The following is an 18,947-nucleotide window of genomic DNA, read 5'->3' as shown; positions in this document are numbered from 1 at the left end:
AGAAAAAAACGTTTATTTATTTTATTATTTATCTTTTATTTATTTTTATTTTATGCGTGTGAGTGTTTTGTCTGCGCGTAAGTAACCGTGTGCATTCAGGGCTCACAGAAGCCAGAAGAGGGCATTTGATTCCCTAGATCTGGAGTCACAGGTGATTCTGAGCTGCCCTGTGGGTGCTAACTGAACCTGGGTCTTCTGCAAGGGCAGGGAACCAAACTTTGGTCTACTGCAAGAAAACAAGGGCTCTTAACCGGTTCAGGCCCTTGAACGTGTCTTCCGAATCACCTCCTCATAGCCTGCTTGGAAGTTGTTCTTATTATAATCAAAGGTTATGACTGGATGAGATAAGACACCTGGAATCCTAGCATTGGGGATGCTGCAACAGGAGGATCACAAGTTGGAGACCAGCCTTGGCTACCTATCAAGCCTCTGACGAACTGAGGCAAAGAACAACAAAAGAGTTGTGGCTGTGAGAACATTAATTCTTCTGCAGTAGCAAACAGATGTCAAAGACACAGAGGCAAGAAAAACAAAGTTGGTTGGGGCATGGTGGCACACTCCTTTCTTTTCAGTCCTTGGGAGGCAGAACCAGGTGAGTCTCTGTGAGTTTCAGGCCAGCCATAGTGAGATCCAGTCTCAAAAAACTAAAACTAAAAATGTCTAACCCAAGATAGGGATACAGCCCCTAGCCTGAAGCAGAACAGTCTAGAACTCTGGGGGCTGGAGGCCTCAGAAGGCCCAGCTCCTCTGGTGTGGGCAGGAAGTGTTTCTCATACCCAGAGTAAAGTGGGACAGAGGCTTTAGGGGACTCTGTAACAGGCTGTAGCTCCATTTCCTCTACCTCCAGGATGGGTCCGTCTTTGGGTGGTTGGGGCAGGCTCACCTCCTGGGAAAATGGAAGTTTGAAACTCAGTGGTCCTTCCCTTCCACCTGCCCCTGTATCTTCCAGTTTGGAGAGTGGCGCTCCCACAGGTGCCATTTTTCTCACCTTTATGTAAGGTTGCCCAGAATTGCTGTTGGCAGGGTCAGGAACTCTCTCCCAGATCCATTGGGGAAGCAACTTGTGTCTCTGGTATAAGCACCTGGCCAGCAGGGACCCGGTGGCAAACATATTGCTAGGATTTATGAATGTTCTGAGCCCCGAAGCCACCCAGCCAAGACTGCTGAGCCCCATGTCTGACAGCCTTACCTGGGAGGGGCCAGGCTCAGGCCACAGCCCACCAGAAGCAAGCCCCACAGGGACAGAACCCAGGGCAGAAATTTCCACCTGATCCTATTATCTGTGGGTGGGGAGAAAAGTTGGGACTAAGTAGACAGCCACCTTGAACAAGGGGTCTGTGAATGGGAGGGGCTTTTGAGTGGGTGGGGTTGAAGGTATGGTCATCTTGAAGAATGAATGGGCTTTTCAGTGGGTGGGGCCGCAGGTCCAGCCATCATGAAGAAGAGGTAAGACTTAGGGCACAGGGGTGTGCTGACAAACAAAGCCAGGGTTGGAAGTGCTGCTGTCCCAGACATACATTGTTGGATGCTATAACATCATTTAGCAGAAACAGATCTGAGTGTGGTCCTGGCTTCCATCCTCGGCACTATTCTATACCCAATAACCCTCTCCTCATCAGGAGCTTATCCACCACTGAAGACCAGGCTATGACTTCAAGTCACCCCTGGTAGGAAATCGGCAACTTCCCCAGCTCATACCTGGTATGTGAAGTGAAAGGCTGGGACCAGGTGGGCCCTGTCCTGCAGCGGTGGACACCATCACCCACAGCTTGAAGGGACCCGAGTAAAGGTTGGGCAGAGTGACAGTCTTGGTTTGACTGCTCACTGAAAGACACAACGGAAGTTGGGACAAGCAGTGAAATCATGCCCCAGGGCCTTTACACGTGCTCTTCTCTCTCTACAACTTTCCACATAGCCCTGTCCTGTTCTTCTTCATTTACTTATGTGGTATTTTATGTCTTTTAGGAGAGCTGCCCCATAGGCATGCCATGGCACACATGCTGAGGTCAGAGGGTACCAGGGTACTGGCTCTCACCACCCATTCTACCATAGGGGACTTGTGCCTTGTGGGAGGGGCTTCATTTGATGAGCCATCCCATAGCCCCCAGGCCCCCTGTAAATGTTCAGCTGCAACTTCCTTAAAAACCTTTTGACCCGGCTGGAGAGATGACTCAGCGGTTAAGAGCACTGAGTGTTCTTCCAGAGGTCCTGAGTTCAATTCCCAGCAACCATATAGTGGCTCACAACCATCTGTAAAGAGATCAGATGCCCTCTTCTGGTGTATCTGAAGACAGCTACAGTGTAGTTATATATAATAAATGAATAAATCTTTAAAAAAAAAACTTTCTGACCCCCTCATTTTAAATGAACACCCATTTTGTACATAGCTCTAATCACCACGGGGCATTCTGACTAGACTTTATCTCATTTGTCTAAGTCTCTGATCCTTCCATTGCGAAGTTGGCTCCTGAGCTGCCCTGGGTACTTGTCTCCAGTGCCCTGAGTTTCATCCCCAGCCCTGCAGCAGTGGGGGTAAAAAAGCATGTGCCTGTCCTTCCCGCTCCACAGAATGCAATTTGCAGGTCACGCTGAAACTCTGTCTCAACAAACAAAAATTAAAGTGTAGCAAACCCACTATGTGTGAGCAGAATTTGGTAAGCTTGCAAGGGGAGATGCTGAAGTTGTGGGACTGTCCCCAGGGTGAGTCAGTTTTCGTTACTTTGTTACTATTTACTTTGTCTGTGTGTGATGTTGGCATTATTTGGAGGTGGGAGGAAAGCTTGCTGTATTTGGTTGTCTCCCTCGATTGTGTGGGGTCCAGGGACTGAACTCAGGCTCTCAGACTCAACATCAGGAGTACTAATCTGGTGAGCATTTCATAGACCTGTGCGTGGAATTTTGTAACAAGGTCAGATAACTTTTATAGTTGGGAGGACAAGAGTGATGATTTTGTTTCTTCAGTGATGGGAATGAAACCCAAAGTCTTGTACACAATGAACACTTGCTCTACTGGGGAGCCCTGCCTCAGCACCCCCATCCCCCCTCCAGCACCACCCTCCCGCTATGCTCCAGCTCAGCACCAGGGGATTCTAGATAGTAATTAAATGTCGGGTTAATGCCACCCAATGACAGTACTAAAAAAAAAGTTCTTTTAGATTGTTTCTTAATGCACGTGGGTATTTTGCCTGAATGTCTGTACCACATGCATTTGGTGCCTAGGGAGGCCAGAAGACATTGTCAGCTACTGGGACTGAAGGTACATACAGCCATGAGCTGCCCAGATGGCCTTGAGCTGTGGATGCTGGGAACCAAATCCCTGTAAGAGCAGTCAGTACTGTAACTGCTAAGCCGCTCTCCAGCTCCAGGAACACGCCTCCAGCGGTCCAAAAGGATATGCAAATCACATGCAAGCCCAGAACCCCTGCTGACGGTGAGGGATGTTCTTTGTTGTGAGCCTAGCCTTTAACGGCTGAGCCATCTCTCCAGCCCAGGGATGTTCTTTGTAAATTTAAACTTTGGCTTTGCTCAACAGGATTCCTTCCTTCCTTCCTTCCTTCCTTCCTTCCTTCCTTCCTTCCTTCCTTCCTTCCTTCCTTCTCAAAAACAAAGCCATCTAAGGATCTGTAATCCTCTCTCCATTTTTTCAGTTGTGTGAAATATGACAGGTATTCATCACTGTCTGTGAGTACAGACTGGAACCTTCACCTTTCCTGTATCTGAAAGCTGATTTTAGTAGTAGTCAAGATTGTTTACTGTCCTCTGGGAACCTGGTGACACAGAGTTCCCAGAAGCTGGGAATGTAGGGGCAGGGTGGATGAGGGTGGGTCTCAGGGGACAGAGGGAGGAAGAGGAGGTATCGAGCTCACCATTCATGCAGATAGTGGGGATGCCTCGGCTCTGCCTGCAGAAGGTGTAGTGAGTAGCCTGGCCTCGGAGCTGGTGCCTTGGTACCTCTCCCCATGCTACAACAGGTGTCCCTGTGGGGTCATCTGGGAGTCGCCAAACTGCTGGTCCAGCAAGCGGTGCTGTGAAGAAGCCCAGAGCATCAGTATTTCCGCTCCATGAGGCCCTCCCCCCTTCATCCTCCTGCTGGCCACCATCTTACCTAATTCCTTTATGAATCCCCAAACTGAGGGTGCAGCAGCCAATCCTCCAGAGTATACTGAAGTCACTGTAATTCGATAGGGGACCCCTGCTTGGAAATCCCCTGGGAGGAATAGGAAGAAGAGAACATTTACAGCTGCTTCTCCCTCCCCCCCCTTGCCCCCCGGAGGGGGCTACTCCAGGAAGAGTCAGTGAGACCTGATGGACAGATAAGCAAGCTGTAAACAGCCCAGGAAAGGAGTCCCGGTTGTGTGCAGTGACTTGTGCCTGTGTCAGCAAGGCTGGGCTACACAGAGAGACCCTGCCTCCAAGAACTAAACACTGGGACTGAGGGTGCAGCTCAGCTGGTAGAGTGCCAAACTAGCATGCAGAAAGCCCTACTTGGGGCCTCGAGAAAAGCAATGCGTTCTCTTGATCACTGAGCCGTCTCTTCAGAACTTTATTTTATTTTTAACACAAGAGCGTACTATATAGTCCTGGCTGGCCTTGAACTCACAGAGATATGTCTACCTCAGCAACCTGAGTGCTAATTAAAAGCACATAGGGGGGCTGGAGAGATGGCTCAGTGGTTAAGAGCCCAGACTGCTCTTCCAGAGGTCCTGAGTTCCAGCAACCACATGGTGGCTCACAACCATCTCTGTAAAGAGATCTGATGTCCTCTTCTGGTGTATCTGAAGACAGCTACAGTGTACTTATATATAATAAATGAATAAATCTTTAAAAAAAAAAAAAGCACATAGGGGCACAAGCCTGGAATCTCATCACTTGAAGGGTGGAGGCAGGAGGATCAGAAGTTCAAGGCCGGGGTTGGGGATTTAGCTCAGTGGTAGAGCGCTTGCCTAAGAAGCACAAGGCCCTGGGTTCGGTCCCCAGCTCCGAAAAAAAAAAAAAAAAAAAAAAAAGAACCAAAAAGAAGTTCAAGGCCACCCTTGGTTAGTGAAGTCAAGGCCATCCTGGGATACATGATATCATCTGGGAGGAAAAAGGATAGAATATTAAGATAATAAAAAATAAAATAGTACTGGGTTTATGTGGGTGTAGTACCACATACCTGTAACCCAGCCAGGCAAGCTATACTGTTTCAAAAGGAAAAAGGATTAGGGACATGGAGAGATATCTCTGAGGTTAAGAGCATTGACTGTGGGGTTTGGGGATTTAGCTCAGTGGTAAAGCACTTGCCTAGGAAGCGCAAGGCCCTGGGTTCGGTCCCCAGCTCCGAGGGAAAAAAAAAAGAGCATTGACTGCTCTTCTAGGGATACAGATTCAGTTCCCAGCACCCGCGTGGCAGCTTAAAACTGTCTGTAGTTGGGGTTGGGGATTTAGCTCAGCGGTAGAGCACTTGCCTAGCAAGCACAAGGCCCTGGGTTCGGTCCCCAATTCCGAAAAAAAGAAAAAGAAAAAAAAACTGTCTGTAGTTCCAGTTCCAGGGGATCTAGAACACTCTTTGGGTTCTACATGCTACATGCTACACCTGTAGCTGGTAGATGGGATTCCAGGTGTTCCTGGTAACTAAGTACTGTATGCACTTAGTACCTACGTTCAGACAAAGCGAGCACACACACACACACACACACACACCACGAATAAGAAGCATGCCTTTAATACCAGCCCTCAAGAGGCAGGAGCACATTCTATGAGTTCAAGGCCAGCCTGGTCTATAGGGTGAGTTCTAAGACAGACAGAAATACATAGTGAAATGCTATCTCAAAAATACTGTAGAATAAGGAGTCAGGTATGGTGGCACACACCTTTAATCCCAGGATTTGGGATTTGAGTCTTCTCTGGCTTTCTGTGTCAGCAAGTGATCTCTCTCTGGCACAGATTTGCACTACAACACCATACCCAGAAAGGGACCACTACAGTCAGCAGATGCAACACCATGTGTTCTTGGTCCTCCAAAACTGTGAGCTACACAAATCTCTTCACAGATGTCCAGCCCCAGGTGTGTTGTTATAGCAACAGCACATAGGGTCCCAAGTGTCTCAGGGCCTAACCTGATAACAAAGTGCTGAGGTTTTCCGGGGGGAGACGGGTCCAGTTGAGCTTGTCCAGGCTGTCACCATCTTGAGCCCAGTCTACCACGTATGCCCATGGTTTCCCAGTTTCTTGTTTCCAGGTCACCTTTATCCCTGGGCTCCCGTCAGTACTGCTGACTCTCACATCACAGGGGGCAGATTCTGGAGCTGGAAGTGGGAGGAAACACCTTGACCGTTCATTCAGAAAAGCTCATGTCTCCCAAGGTACTAGACAGGAGAACTCCACGTTGTTTTACCCAAGCACACCAAAGACAGGTTGGTGAGAGGCATCCAGCTGGTCTGGTTGCCAGTAGAGACCACTGCCCACTCTATCTGTGCAGGGATAGGGGACTTGCAGCACGGGACCTCTTCTTGGGTTGTAGTAACATCTCCGACCCCAAGCCAGACTGTGTAAGTCACTTGCACACAGGGTCCTGGGTCCTGAAGAAGAGGAGAAGCTGAGGTTAGTGAACCCCCATTTTGTTGAGCCCCAGGGGCCCAAATGGCAAGGCACCTGTTAATTCAGGCAGCACAGCAGGCTATGGATGTAGACACTGAGTCTTGGAGAAGTTTACCAGGGTTTATAAAGTAGGGCTGGGAAGGGAAAGGAGACGCCCCAGTGGATATGAAGTTTAAGGAGGAGCCTGGTATGGTAGCCCATAACTGCAATCTCGATACTCAGGCAGAGGCAGGACAAGTTGACACAATTTGAGGCCAGCCTGGGCTATGTGTGGCCCCGTCTTAGGGAACAAAAGTAGATCTATAGCAAGCAAGATACGTGCTTTACATAAAGACAGCTTTTGGCTGAAGAGATGGCTCAGTGGTTAAGAGTACTGACTGCTGGGGTTGGGGATTTAGCTCAGTGGTAGAGCGCTTGCCTAGCAAGCACAAGGCCCTGGGTTCGGTCCCCAGCTCCGAAAAAAAAGAGAAAAAAAAAAAAAAAAGAGTACTGACTGCTCTTCCAGAGGTCCTGAGTTCAATTCCCAGCAACCACATAAACATGTCTCATAAACATCTGTAATGGGATCTGATGTCCTCTTCTGGTGTGTCTGAAGACAGCAACAGTGTACTCACGTACATAAAATAAATAAATTAATCTTTACAGAAAAAAGAATTTTTATATATTCTTTGAGTGTAGGAGTGTTTTGCCTACATGTGTGTAAGTACCACCCTCAGAGATCAGAAGAAGGTACTGGATCCCCTGGAACTGGAGCCACGGAGAGCTGTGGGCTGAGACACAGGTTCTGGAGACCGAATCTGGATCATCTTCAAGAGCAGCCAGTGCTGAGCCAGCTCTCCAGATCCACATACAGCTTTTACATGGCTCCTGAGATTGAATTCTTTTATTCGAGTTTGCTTCACTCCCTCATCCCTTGTCCTCTGACCTCTATGAGTGCATGCGTGTGCATGCACACGTGCACGTGAGCGCGCGCGCGCGCGCGCACACACACACACACACACACACACACACACACACACACACACACGATCTCACGTACTGGGCCTCTTGCTTCTAGTCCCCATTGCTGGGTTTCCAGCTGCACCTTCTCACATCTGGCTCATGCAGTTCTGTGGATAGAATCCACGACCTCGGACATTCTAGGGAAGCTCTACTTCTGGGCTGCATTCCAGCAGGACCTAAGAGCTTTGAAACATTGATTAAGGGCTCCTGCCCTGCTGCACACCTCCGGCTCCCTCCCCTGTGGCTTCGTAACTTCCTCCCCAGTGGAAACGTACAAGGATGAGAATGTGTAATAATTTAAGTGATTCCAGCAAACTCTAGCAGGGTACAATATTTAACACCTTCAATACCATCACTTAGGAGACAGTAGCAGGTGGATCTCTGTGAGTTAGAAAGTATAAATATACACACACAGGCATTTACACACGGATACACACATATATGCCTCTGCATGCATGCGTGAATACACTTACACCTGCATGTGTGCATGCACATTGTATTCATACATTCTCGTGCACGCATCCACACACATCTGCATGTACACATGCACAATAAACACATGTGGAACTAAATGGACGGCATTTAGTTGTGTCAAGAGTCATGTTTTATTCCTTGTAGAGTTCAGCCATGCCCACCAGATACTCAGCAGAATTTTTTCAGTGCTGAGCGTGGAACCTGGGACCTCATACCTTCTTACCAAGTATCTGTCACCGAGACCCCCTTTAAAACTTTTTGTTTTTCCAGACTAGGCTGCCTGATCTCAAACTCACTCTGGCTGCTCTTGCACATGCAATCTTCCTGCCTCAATCTCTTGAGCAGTTGGGATCACAGGTGAGAGCCACCTTGAATCAGGAAGACTAGGATACCCTCTTCTGCTACCTGTTTGACTGGAGTGCGGGAGCTTCTAGCACACGTGTTACATCTTGCCAAGCTGAACTGAGATCATGTCCTGAATCTAGACCTTCTGTATCCTGCCTGGGACTCTGTCTCCACCCGACACACCTCAGATCTCCCACAGTCAGGTGGTATATTGATGGAGACCCCATCCTCTCTCCCCATCCCCTCTAGGCTCGCACAGCGAGCGTTTCAAGAGAGCTCTGCAATCCAGGAAAAAACCTTCAGGGGGCAGCAGAGGAAGCCATTGCTGCTGGGGCGTTCCCAAGCCCTGCAAAGAACTACCTTTGGATATGTGGCTCACCTTCCAGAAGAGCAGGGCTGCCGGTTTGCCAGATGTTTCACAGATGGTCCCCGATACCCACACATCTTCAGGAGCTGGATAAGGATTGGGAAAGACAGATGCAGTTAGATGGCCCGTAGTGGGCTGAGGCCCAGAAGTGCAAGACAAATGGAGTTGTCCTCACCCAAGAATGGCGTCGGGAACGACAGGTCCGGGCTCCACTCGCCCCATGGATATCCATTCTCCACTTGGCAGCGGCCAGATACCTGGTAGCCCGTGCCAGGTTCCAGGTTCTGCATCTCAATAGGAGTCATCAGGTCTGTCTTCAGCTGTGGCTCCAGCTGGGAAAACAGATGGGGGTCACCCTCTGCTGAGAAGACTTTTTTCTTCTTTTCCAAGCTGTGGCCCTGGGTCTTACACAGGCTAGGCAAGTCCTCTATCACCGAGTTACACAAAGCCCTCGGTGTGTACGCGCGCGCGCGCGCGCAGCTGTTAATGCTAAGTGTCTTCCTCTACATCTTATTATCTTTAAACTTTATTTATTATATCGTATAGGGTAGAGGGGGTGAGAGGACAAGTATAGAGTAAGTTCTCTCCTGCTACCTTTCTTTGGGTCCCAGGAATCGAACTCAGGTCGTAAAGCTCACATGACCACCACCTTTCCCCACTAAGTCATCTCCCTCTTCCTCCACTTTATTTTCGGAGCCAATTTTCTCACTGACTCTGAAGCTCACTAGTTTGTTAGACGGGACGGTGGGTCGGTCCTGAGGTCTGCCTGTCGCCTCTGCTGAGGTTACATGATGCCACCATGCCTGTCGCTTTCACGTGGGCGCTGGGACCACTCAGGACCTTACACTTGTGTGTCGGGTACTGTTCACTGAGCAATCTCCCAGCTCCAGCCTGCACTTTATTTCCTTTTCTGAGACAAAAATTTTTAAATTATTTATTTATTTATTTATCATAGTACACTACGGCTGTCTTCAGACACACCAGAAGAGGGCATCAGGTCCCATTACAGATGGTTGTGAGCCACCATGTAGTTGCCGGGATTTGAACTCAGGACCTCTGTAAGAGCAGTCAGGGCTCTTAAACACTGAGCCATCTCTCCAGCCCCCTTGAGACAAACCTTTAACTAAGAAACCCATGCAGACCGTGTGGTGCTGCACACCTTCAATCCCAACATGGGAGGCAGAGTCAGGTCAGTCAGGATCACACAGTGCCCACCCCCCACAGCTACTCAGGCAGTATCTAGGAATGGCAGTGAGATCCTGCCGTCCTGGCGCTCAGGAAGTCAAAGCTGGAGGATCATGGCTTCGAGGCCAACCTGGCTACATAGCCAGACTACCACAAAAACACAAGAAACAAATGAACAAAGTTGCTTGGGAGGCCTTCTATGTGGGACTTGGGGGAACCCCATGACATGTGCCAAATGAGGCTCTGCTCTGTAGGACTCGGGGTTCTGACCCATCTATTGGAGATAGGGTGGGAAGGAAGCCCTCACACTCACCTGGGTCCACTCTTTAGTCTGGCATTTTTTGTACCGGAACTGACAGATGAGGACTTTATGCAGTGGCCACTTCGGTGGTTCCCACTGCACAATGGCCTCCAGGGTTTCTTCCTTAAAAAAGTCCACATCAGAGAAGATCTGGGGGGTGTCTGGCTTCACTGCAAATAGGCCAGAGTGCACTGAGCTAGGGCCTAGAGCCGCTCTCCCACCCTCTCTGCACTAGGCCTCCCCACCCCACACTGTGTTACTTTGGGTCTCCAGGTTCACAGAGACAGGGGGCCAGAGAAGTTGTCCTTCTTGTGTCCCCCAGATGAGGAGTTCGTCAGCCGTGGTGAACTGTTTCCGGGGAATGGTCACCCAGCTCTGTCTGGAAGGCACCTTCACCTCCTTAGTTCTATTGGGATGGCTGTGAGGAGAGATTGGGGAAGAGACACAGGTTGGCACAGCCTAAACCACAGGCTAAGCTTCCATCCTTGCACTGACTTCATGCCTCGCCCTGCTCTGCTCGGGTTTATATCTCTGCTCTTGTGTCAACACTGTGTGGTCTGAGGCAAGTGACTTAACCCCTCTGTTCTTCTTCAAAATGTATGCCGGGTGACTGACAGTTCACTTTTGCCATCCCAGCACACAAGAGTTGAAAGCAGGACTGTTAGAGGGCAGCTTCACATGGTAAGACCCGGTCTCAGAAAACACACAGTCCTCCATCACTCCTCCCCTTCTGTTTGTCCTTTACTTAGCACAATTGAAATGAAGTTTCCAGACACACTTTCCCTTGGACCCTGCACCCCACACCCCACTAGGACTAGTTTCATTGTGTGATTACAAGGCTAGACTGATTTTTTTTTTTGAGACATAATTTCTTATAGCCCAGGCTGATTTCAAACCCCTTGTGAAGCCGACCGAGGTCACTCCTGATCTTCTTGCCTCAGAAAATCAATTTATCTGCCATACAACGATATAAACCTGCTTTCTAGTCCTCAGCTTTTTTTTTTTTTTTTTTTTTTTTTGCCATGCACCTACCTTGTTGATGGGCAGAATCAATCATGGGAGGCATGTGTCGTCATTACTGTGGGGGTGGGGGCTTAGAGAGGGAAAGTGACTAGGCCGTTATGCAGTAAGTGAACTAGCTTGAGGGTCTTGAGAGTGTGGAAGGATTTCCTAGCATCTGCACTCAGGGGCGGCGAGAGGGTGGTGATCCTCTTAACCAGTGTCACTTGAACTCTGAGTGGCCACTTTCGGTGCCTCAGTTTCCCCTAGACCATTCCAGGGTACTCACTATTTCTGACTCTGGTGATACAGCACAGGGGGAGTCTCCAGGTCGCCCAGAGGTTCCCAAGAGCAGTTCAGGATTCCCAAGGGGCCAACGCTGTAGCACTGCAGTGGGCCTGGACTGCCTGCAGGGGCGCAGAGAGCCGGGAGGACCGTGGTCAAGTTCTCGGGTCTGAACTTGTCGGACCGTGGACGCGTCCATCCTCCGGTACCGGGGACGTGTAGTACCAGAGCGCAGGGCCTAGCACGTGCTGGGACGGCACAGAGGGAGTCCTGGGCCCCTTTCCGTCCTGCTACATCCTGTTGTCGCCCAGTCCCCGCTACCCTACAACTGCAGGGTACAACGAAGCTGCTCACCATGGGGCCGCGTCCCGAGCAGCAGTGGTAGCAGCGGCAGTAGAAGCTCCAACGGCTTGAGGCGTGCAACCCGGAGCCAGCTCATGACTCTCAGGGACAAGTGACACCGCCAGGCCTGGGTCTTACAACCTGCGGGAAGGAAGCCACCCCGCCCCTGGTGGGAAGTCCCCTAATCCGCCCACCCCCAGCAATGATACGCACGCGCGCAAATGCTCAAAACTGAACTTTTATTTTGTGGTGGGTAAGTCTGAGTACTGGGGACCTGGCGCCCTCAGTCCTGGGGTCTGCAACAGAGTGTTCTGGTTTGGGAACTGAAAGGAGAGAAGCAGGTGGCAGGTTGGCCAGGGACAGTGGTGGCAATTAGGGCCGAATAGATGGCCGGGTGGGGGTGGGGGCCCCAGTGTAGCCAGTTTGGGTAGATGGATATCTATCTGGTTGCTGCCGGGCTGCTAGGGGTATGGTTGGAGCGAGGAAAATCTCAGCCATAAAAAGTTTCTGTTTGCCTGGATAGAGGATGGCCAGCAGCAAAAGTGGAGAATGGTGGACGCAGTAGAGTGTGTGCGTCTTGGCAGACGGTCTGTAAGGAGACAGCGGAGCCCTCTGCTTTCCCTGTAGGAATGCTCGTGAACATCGCATAGCTGACAGCAGGTTGGACGCCCGGCCCGCTTCCCAATCGCTCAGCCCAGATCCTAGCACAAGCTGCTAATTTGGCTCTTACTACAGCCCCACTCGCAACAGCTGCTGGAAAGGCCAGCCAGCACATCTCTGCTGCCCCGAACCACTCCGGGAGACCCTTGCCAGCTGGATCGACCCCCATAGAAGACCTGGGGGGATTTGGTCAGGGCCAGCCACTCGCTGGAGCCCACAGCTTCGTCCAGTTCGCTGGCCAGGTGGTCTGTATTGGCTTCTCCATCAGCGAAGAATTCCCCTGCAAAAGAAAGTGGATGAACAGGGCTGAATCCGGCTACATCTCTGGTCTGGAGGATCAAGGTTGCCGTTCTAAAATTGATTTCATCCCCTCGAGGCTTCAAATGCTGGCTGTGTTGTCAGTTTCAGTGTTAAGCCTGACTTCCCTGTCACGGACTCCATGCTCTTCTTTATTTAATGTGGTCAGTCAGATGAAAGTATGCTTTGGGAGCTAGGCTCCCTAAATCAGAATTGTAGATGAGATCACTTCTCCCTCCTAGACTGGGTTTTCTCTTCCACAAAGCCCGGGAGGAGGAGGGAGAGGTGATAGTAACTCCTACTTTTTTGGTTTTGTCAGGAGTGGGTAAGGGAATGGCAGCAAAGGCACAATACTATCAGAAACCTGAGGAACATGCACCTGAACACTGGTCCTTTATCGACCACCTAAGTTACCACAGTAACTTCTTCCGGCCTCTCAGTGACAGCTACTAAGTTGCGGCTATTGTCACCCACTATCTAATTGTGACCCTGGCTCCCCATCAAGCTTGCATGAGGACACAGTGATTTGGCCATAGAGCTACTGTGGCAGGCACACCCTAGCTGCACGTGCATCCATCCGTCATCCGTCTGTCGGTCCATCATTCACCCCCACATCCCTGCTTTCATCCCCATCCCCCATCTTCCTCCCCCACCCCATTTTTCCGTTTTGCAATTTTTTTTTTTGAGACAGGGTCTCAGGCTGTCCTTGAATTCATGACCATCCTGCCTCAGCTTCCCAGAGGGTTGGGATTCTAGTCACGTGCCACCAAGCCCAGTGTGTCATCATTTGCCTGGCCCCTAAGGAGCTACACTGTCCTGATTGGCCTCCTGCTGCTCCAGCCTCACTCAACAGTCTGCCCTGTTAAAGAATTCTGCAAGGTCTCACAGTGCCTTTCATGTCACCAGGAATAGCCTCTGCAGGGGGTAGCAGGGCTTGAGAGGCCCAAAGGTAGCAAAATCAAGGCCTGTGCCCAGCATCCGCTCCCTCTCAGCTGACTGGGACTAAAACAAAACAAAACAAAACAAAAAACAAAACAAAACAAAAAAACAAAACAAAACAAAAAACAAAAAACAAAAAAACCTGCTGTGCCCTCACCCATAGCGAGGCACCCAGGCACCTCAGGCGCAGTGGCACCCCTGTGTGGTGTCCTGCAACACATGCCAGGAAAGGGTGGCCTAATGGCTTTCGGATTTCCACACCCCTGCAATAATAACCCCAAGATGCCTGACTTCCAGCTACCTCAACAACCACCATTGTACCATCCTGGTCCTGGAGAAGCTTAAAGGCCAGGCAGAGGTGTTTCCACTGCACGTGGCTAGGCAGGAACTCTATTCTTCTACATCCCTCTTTTCTTTCCTTTGATTTTTAAAGACTGAGTCTTACCCTGTAGCCCAGGCTGCCCTTAAATGTGAGTTTCTTCTGCCACCATCTTCCAAGAGTTTGGAAGTTCAGTGTGCACCATGGGTGGCTCACGCAGCCTCTATTTTGGCTTTGTCCCCACCAGGACACCTGTTCCAGGTCCATTGCTTTCCCTCCGCACTCACCCAGAGGGTCGTGGGCCAAGATGTCCGCCCGGCGCCATCGTGAGCCCCCGCAGGTGAAGATGACCGCGCGGATGAACTCCCGACCGCAGAGCTTCACCCCATAGGGCGCGGGCCTCGCCTCGGCCTGCAGCACCAGAGCCCCGAGGAGAGCCCAGGAAGCCAGCAGCAGCCCCCGAGTTGCCATGATCAGCTGAGATGCCTGCGACCCAGGTGGCTCTGTCGGCACCACCTCCAATCCCCTATTTATACAGCCTGGCTTCCAGCCCCGCCCGCTGACCTGGGTTATCTTCTGAGCAGAGGAGAGGCAGTTGGCAACCTGACCTTTACCATCTCCTTGCCAAGAGATAACCTTTCACGCAGACAGGGTGGCATGGCTCAGCTCCCTGTCATCTTCCGCACCCGAGCAATTCTCCTGCTTCAGTCTACTGCTAAGTGCTGGGATTATAGGAGTAAGCCATCAACCAACGCTCTTCTTGTTAGACAGAATCCCCTAGCCTGGCTAGCCTCAAACTCTCCGCTGGAGCTGGGGAGGTGGCACAGTAGATAAGACGCTTCCTGCTCTTCCAGATGGCCTGAGTTCGGTGCCCACTACCCAAAGCAGGCAACTCACAGTTTCCTGTAACTCCAGCTCCAGGGGATTCGACGCCCCCATGGAGCCTGCGCACACATGCACATACATATGTGCGCATGTACCAACATAAATAACAATAAACACCCGCATCTCTCTTTACAATGAATAAATGTATTTATTTTACATCCTGACCACAGTTCCCCCTCCCTCCTCTCCTCCCAGTCTTTCCCCCCACCTTTCCCCTTATCCACTCTGCCTCCATTTCTCTTCAGAAAAGAGATCTCCGCTGTAGATCAACTAGCCCAGGTGTATGAAGTTGCAGTGAGACCAGGCACACCTTCTCCTGCTGAGGCTGGAAGAGGCAGCCCAGTAGGAAGAAAGGGTCTCAAAAGCAGGCAAAATAGTCAGAGACACCCCTGCTCCCACTGTAGGAGTCCCGCATATACAACTGTAACACGTGCAGAGGGCCTAAGTCAGTCCCATGTTTGCTCTTTGGTGGTTCAGTCTCTGTGTGAGTGAATGTGTGTGTGTGTGTGTGTGTGTGTGTGTGTGTGTGTGTGTGTTACATCTTCTTTTTTTTTTTTCCGGAGCTGGGGACCAAACCCAGGGCCTTGCGCTTCCTAGGTAAGCGCTCTACCACTGAGCTAAATCCCCAGCCCGTGTTACATCTTCTTAAGGAAACATTTTCATTGTCCTGTAGGACAGTTGTGACCCTTGACCTTTTCCTTGGGTCCCGGGCGGCCACTTGTATTCCCTGTACTCATGAAGGCAAAAGGATTGTGGGAGTGTAGAAGTGAGACCAATCTGGGCGACATAATGAAACCACGTCTGACAAACCAGAGTGGGAGGCTGGCAAGATGACTCAGCGCTTGCTGCCTTTTCAAGAGAAAGGATATTTGGTTCTCAGCGTCCACATTGGGGGTGGGGGAGTCACAGCCACCTGTAACTCCAGTTTCAGAGCACCTGATGATGTCCCCTTCTGGTCTCCACAGGCACCACATGCACGTGATACACAAACTCAAGCAGGCACACACATATTCAAGTAATAAATAAATATATTTTTTTAAAGATTTATTTATTTATTATATATAAGTACACTGTAGCTGTCTTCAGATACACCAGAAGAGGGCATCAGATCTCTTTACAGATGGTTGTGAGCCACCATGTGGTTGCTGGGAATTGAACTCATGACCTCTGGAAGAGCAGTCGGGTGCTCTTAACTGCTGAGCCATCTCTCCAGCCCAATAAATATACTTTTAATAAACAAAGTGATAGAGCATTTGTCCTGGGTTCAATCCTTATTGCTAAAAAAAAAATAAACAAAAATAACAACAAAGAGGATTGTGCCCCAGTAACGGCTCAGTCAGTGACTGTGTAGCCCTGGCTAGTCTCAGACTCCTTATCTATCTGCTGAGGTCACAGGCTTTAAAAATATTACTCTTGCTAGGCATGATGGCACGCGCCTTTAATCCCAGCACTCGGGAGCAGAGGCAGGCAGGTCTCTGTGGGTTGAGGACAGTCTAGGGTATAGAATGAGTTCTGGACCAGAGAGAGTTACATTGTGAGACCCTGTCTTTAAAAGCCAAATTTTGGAAGAGATAGGAGGGAGAGGGAGAGAAGCCATGGCAGGACAATATGGCAGGTGATGTTAAGATTCCACACTGTGGTTGGGGATTTAGCTCAGTGGTAGAGCGCTTGCCTAGCAAGTGCAAGGCCCTGGGTTCGGTCCCCAGCTCCGAAAAAAAAAAGAAAAGAAAAGAAAAAAAAAAGATTCTACACTGTACCTTTACAGGTTGTTATGATTTTTTTTAAAAGATTTATTTATTTTATATATGAGAGTACACTGTTACTGTCTTCAGACACACCAGAAGAGGGCATCCGATCCTATGACAGATGGCTATGAGCCACCATGTGGTTGCTGGGAATTGAACTCAGGACCTCTGGAAGAACAGTAAGTATAACAGTAAGTGTGTTTAACCACTGAGCCATCTCTCCAGAATGAATGGGTTTTTTTGTTTTTTTTTTTTTCTTTTTTTCAGAGCTGGGTACCGAACCCAGGGCCTTGTGCTTGCTAGGCAAGCGCTCTACCACTGAGCTAAATCCCCAACCCCCGTTATGAATGTTTTTAAGGGATGGATGTGTATTGGGCTTTGTATGTTTGGGTGGGCAATTATATCTGATAAATTGGGTCAAAAAAAAAAGCCCAATTTTGTCTGCTGTTTTAGAATTATGTATTTTTCATTTATGTGTGTGTGTGACTGTGTCTGTGTGTGTGACTGTGTGTGATTGTGTGTGTGTGTCTGTGTCTGTGTCTATGTATGTGACTGTATGTGTGTGTCTGTGTCTGTGACTATGTGTGTGTGTTTGTGACTGTGTGTGTGACTGTGTGTGTGACTGTGTGTGTACCACATTTATGTGGGTTCTTGTAGAGGTCAAAAGTGGGCATCAAACTCCTGGAGCTCAAGTTACAGGTTGTGCTGCTGACATGGCTGCTGGGAACAGAACCTGGGTCCCCATACAAGGAGAAAATGCTCTAACCACTGTGCTGCCGCTTGCCCCTCTGCAGAGGGGACTCTCTGGGGTGGCCTGGAACAACCTTAGGGCTGGAGAGACAGAGATAGCTCAGAGTTTATGTATACTGGCTGTTCTTCCAGAGGACCCAGGTTCAGCTCCCAGCACCCACATGGCAACTCACAACTGTCAGTGACTCCATGTTCATGGAATCTGATGCCTTCTTCTGGCCTCTACAGGTTCCAGACATGCAAATGGTACACAGACAAGTTTGCAGGCCCAACACCCAAGCATCCAGCTGGGGAGTTCAGCCAACAGTTTCCCAGCTTTGCAGTGCCTGCCAGCAACTTTCTTTCTTTCTTTCTTTCTTTCTTTCTTTCTTTCTTTCTTTCTTTCTTTTTTTTTTTTTTTTTTTGGTTCTTTTTTTCGGAGCCGGACCGAACCCAGGGCCTTGCGCTTCCTAGGCAAGCGCTCTACCACTGAGCTAAATCCCCAACCCTCTGTCTGCAACTTTCAAACTGACCTCCCTTCCTCCCTCCCTCCCTTCTTCCCTCCCTTTCTTTCTCTCTTGTTTGTTTTGTTTTCCAGGCAGGGTTTCTCTACATAATCCTTGAACTCACTCTGTAGACCAGGCTAACCTCAAACTCAGGGGCCCACCTGCCTCCTCCTCTCCAGTGCTGGAAATAAAGATGTGCAAGGCCACCCCCACCACCCCCACCCCTCGCCTGGCTGATTTCAAGCTTTCAATGAGATGTTAACTCAATATCCTCAAGTTCTTTCTTTTTTTAAATTTCTTTTACTTAAAAATTCTTTTAGATTTATTTTATGCGTGGGAGTGTTTTGCAAGTGTGTCTGTGTGTCTGTGTACCCACCGGTATGACTGGTGTCTGAAGAGGTCAGAACAGGAGTTAGAGAAGTCATGGCCCCATGTGCATGCTGAGAACCTAATCCAAGTCCTCTGGAAGAGCAACTTCTGCCCCTAACCACTGAGCCATTTCTTCAGCCCCATCTTTTTATTTCATTTTATTTTATGTGCATGAGTGTTTGATTAGCGGGTATGTCCGTACATGCAGTGCAGTAGGGGGAGGGGGCAGAAAAGAGTGTCAGGTCCCCTGAAACAGTAGTTCCAGACAGTTTTTAACTGTCATGTGGTTGGGGTTGGGGATTTAGCTCAGTGGTAGAGCGCTTGCCAAGCAAGCGAAAGGCCCTGGGTTCAGTCCCCAGCTCCGGGGGAAAAAAAGAAAAAAAAAAAAACCTGTCACGTGGTTGCTGGAAATCAAACCCGAGTCCTCTGGAAGAACAACCAGCGCTCTTACCTGCTGAGCCACCTCTTCAGCTGTCAGCTTCTTGGAACAGTAACCGTTTTCACATTGGGCTGCAAGGCATTGTGAAAAAGCGAAGCCCAGGAACACAAGTGTGGTCATTTTAAAAACGTGTCCAAGTTCATAGTGCGCGTGTATGCTGTGGGGGTGGGGCCAGCATGG

At 49.7% G+C, this 18,947-nt stretch overlaps 2 protein-coding genes across 2 annotated transcripts; both read right to left on the bottom strand.

Moving 5' to 3' along the window:
* Positions 1-15: 15 nt before the first annotated feature.
* Positions 16-12,026, bottom strand: Il27ra (interleukin 27 receptor subunit alpha). Its single transcript, NM_001395124.1, has 14 exons — positions 11,892-12,026; positions 11,542-11,659; positions 10,514-10,671; positions 10,266-10,423; positions 8,943-9,099; positions 8,780-8,853; positions 6,377-6,560; positions 6,099-6,287; positions 4,106-4,207; positions 3,867-4,025; positions 1,699-1,824; positions 1,190-1,280; positions 989-1,082; positions 16-886 (listed from the first exon to the last, which is right to left on the bottom strand). Exons 1-14 carry the CDS (start codon positions 11,974-11,976, stop codon positions 686-688), a joined length of 1,896 nt encoding a protein of 631 aa, NP_001382053.1. The 5' UTR covers positions 11,977-12,026; the 3' UTR covers positions 16-685.
* Positions 12,027-12,556: 530 nt separating this feature from the next.
* On the bottom strand, positions 12,557-14,588 carry Rln3 (relaxin 3). The gene is made up of 2 exons (NM_170667.2): positions 14,382-14,588; positions 12,557-12,819 (listed from the first exon to the last, which is right to left on the bottom strand). Exons 1-2 carry the CDS (start codon positions 14,563-14,565, stop codon positions 12,581-12,583), a joined length of 423 nt encoding a protein of 140 aa, NP_733767.1. The 5' UTR covers positions 14,566-14,588; the 3' UTR covers positions 12,557-12,580.
* Positions 14,589-18,947: the final 4,359 nt, after the last annotated feature.

Source organism: Rattus norvegicus, chromosome 19, assembly GCF_036323735.1.
Source record: "Rattus norvegicus strain BN/NHsdMcwi chromosome 19, GRCr8, whole genome shotgun sequence".
Lineage (NCBI taxonomy): Eukaryota > Metazoa > Chordata > Mammalia > Rodentia > Muridae > Rattus > Rattus norvegicus.
The sequence above is the reverse complement of the archived record's forward strand: the minus strand, read 5'-3'. Positions and strand labels throughout refer to the sequence as shown.

Coding starts and splice junctions, on each gene's coding strand:
- Il27ra (NM_001395124.1), bottom strand. CDS start 11,976: ATGAGCTGGCTCCGGGTTGCACGCCTCAAGCCGTTGGAGCTTCTACTG. Junction 10,672..11,541: donor TATCACCAGAGTCAGAAATA/GTGAGTACCCTG, acceptor CTCTCCTCACAG/CCATCCCAATAGAACTAAGG. Junction 887..988: donor CTGGGCAACCTTACATAAAG/GTGAGAAAAATG, acceptor CCATTTTCCCAG/GAGGTGAGCCTGCCCCAACC.
- Rln3 (NM_170667.2), bottom strand. CDS start 14,565: ATGGCAACTCGGGGGCTGCTGCTGGCTTCCTGGGCTCTCCTCGGGGCT. Junction 12,820..14,381: donor CTTGGCCCACGACCCTCTGG/GTGAGTGCGGAG, acceptor TTTCTTTTGCAG/GGGAATTCTTCGCTGATGGA.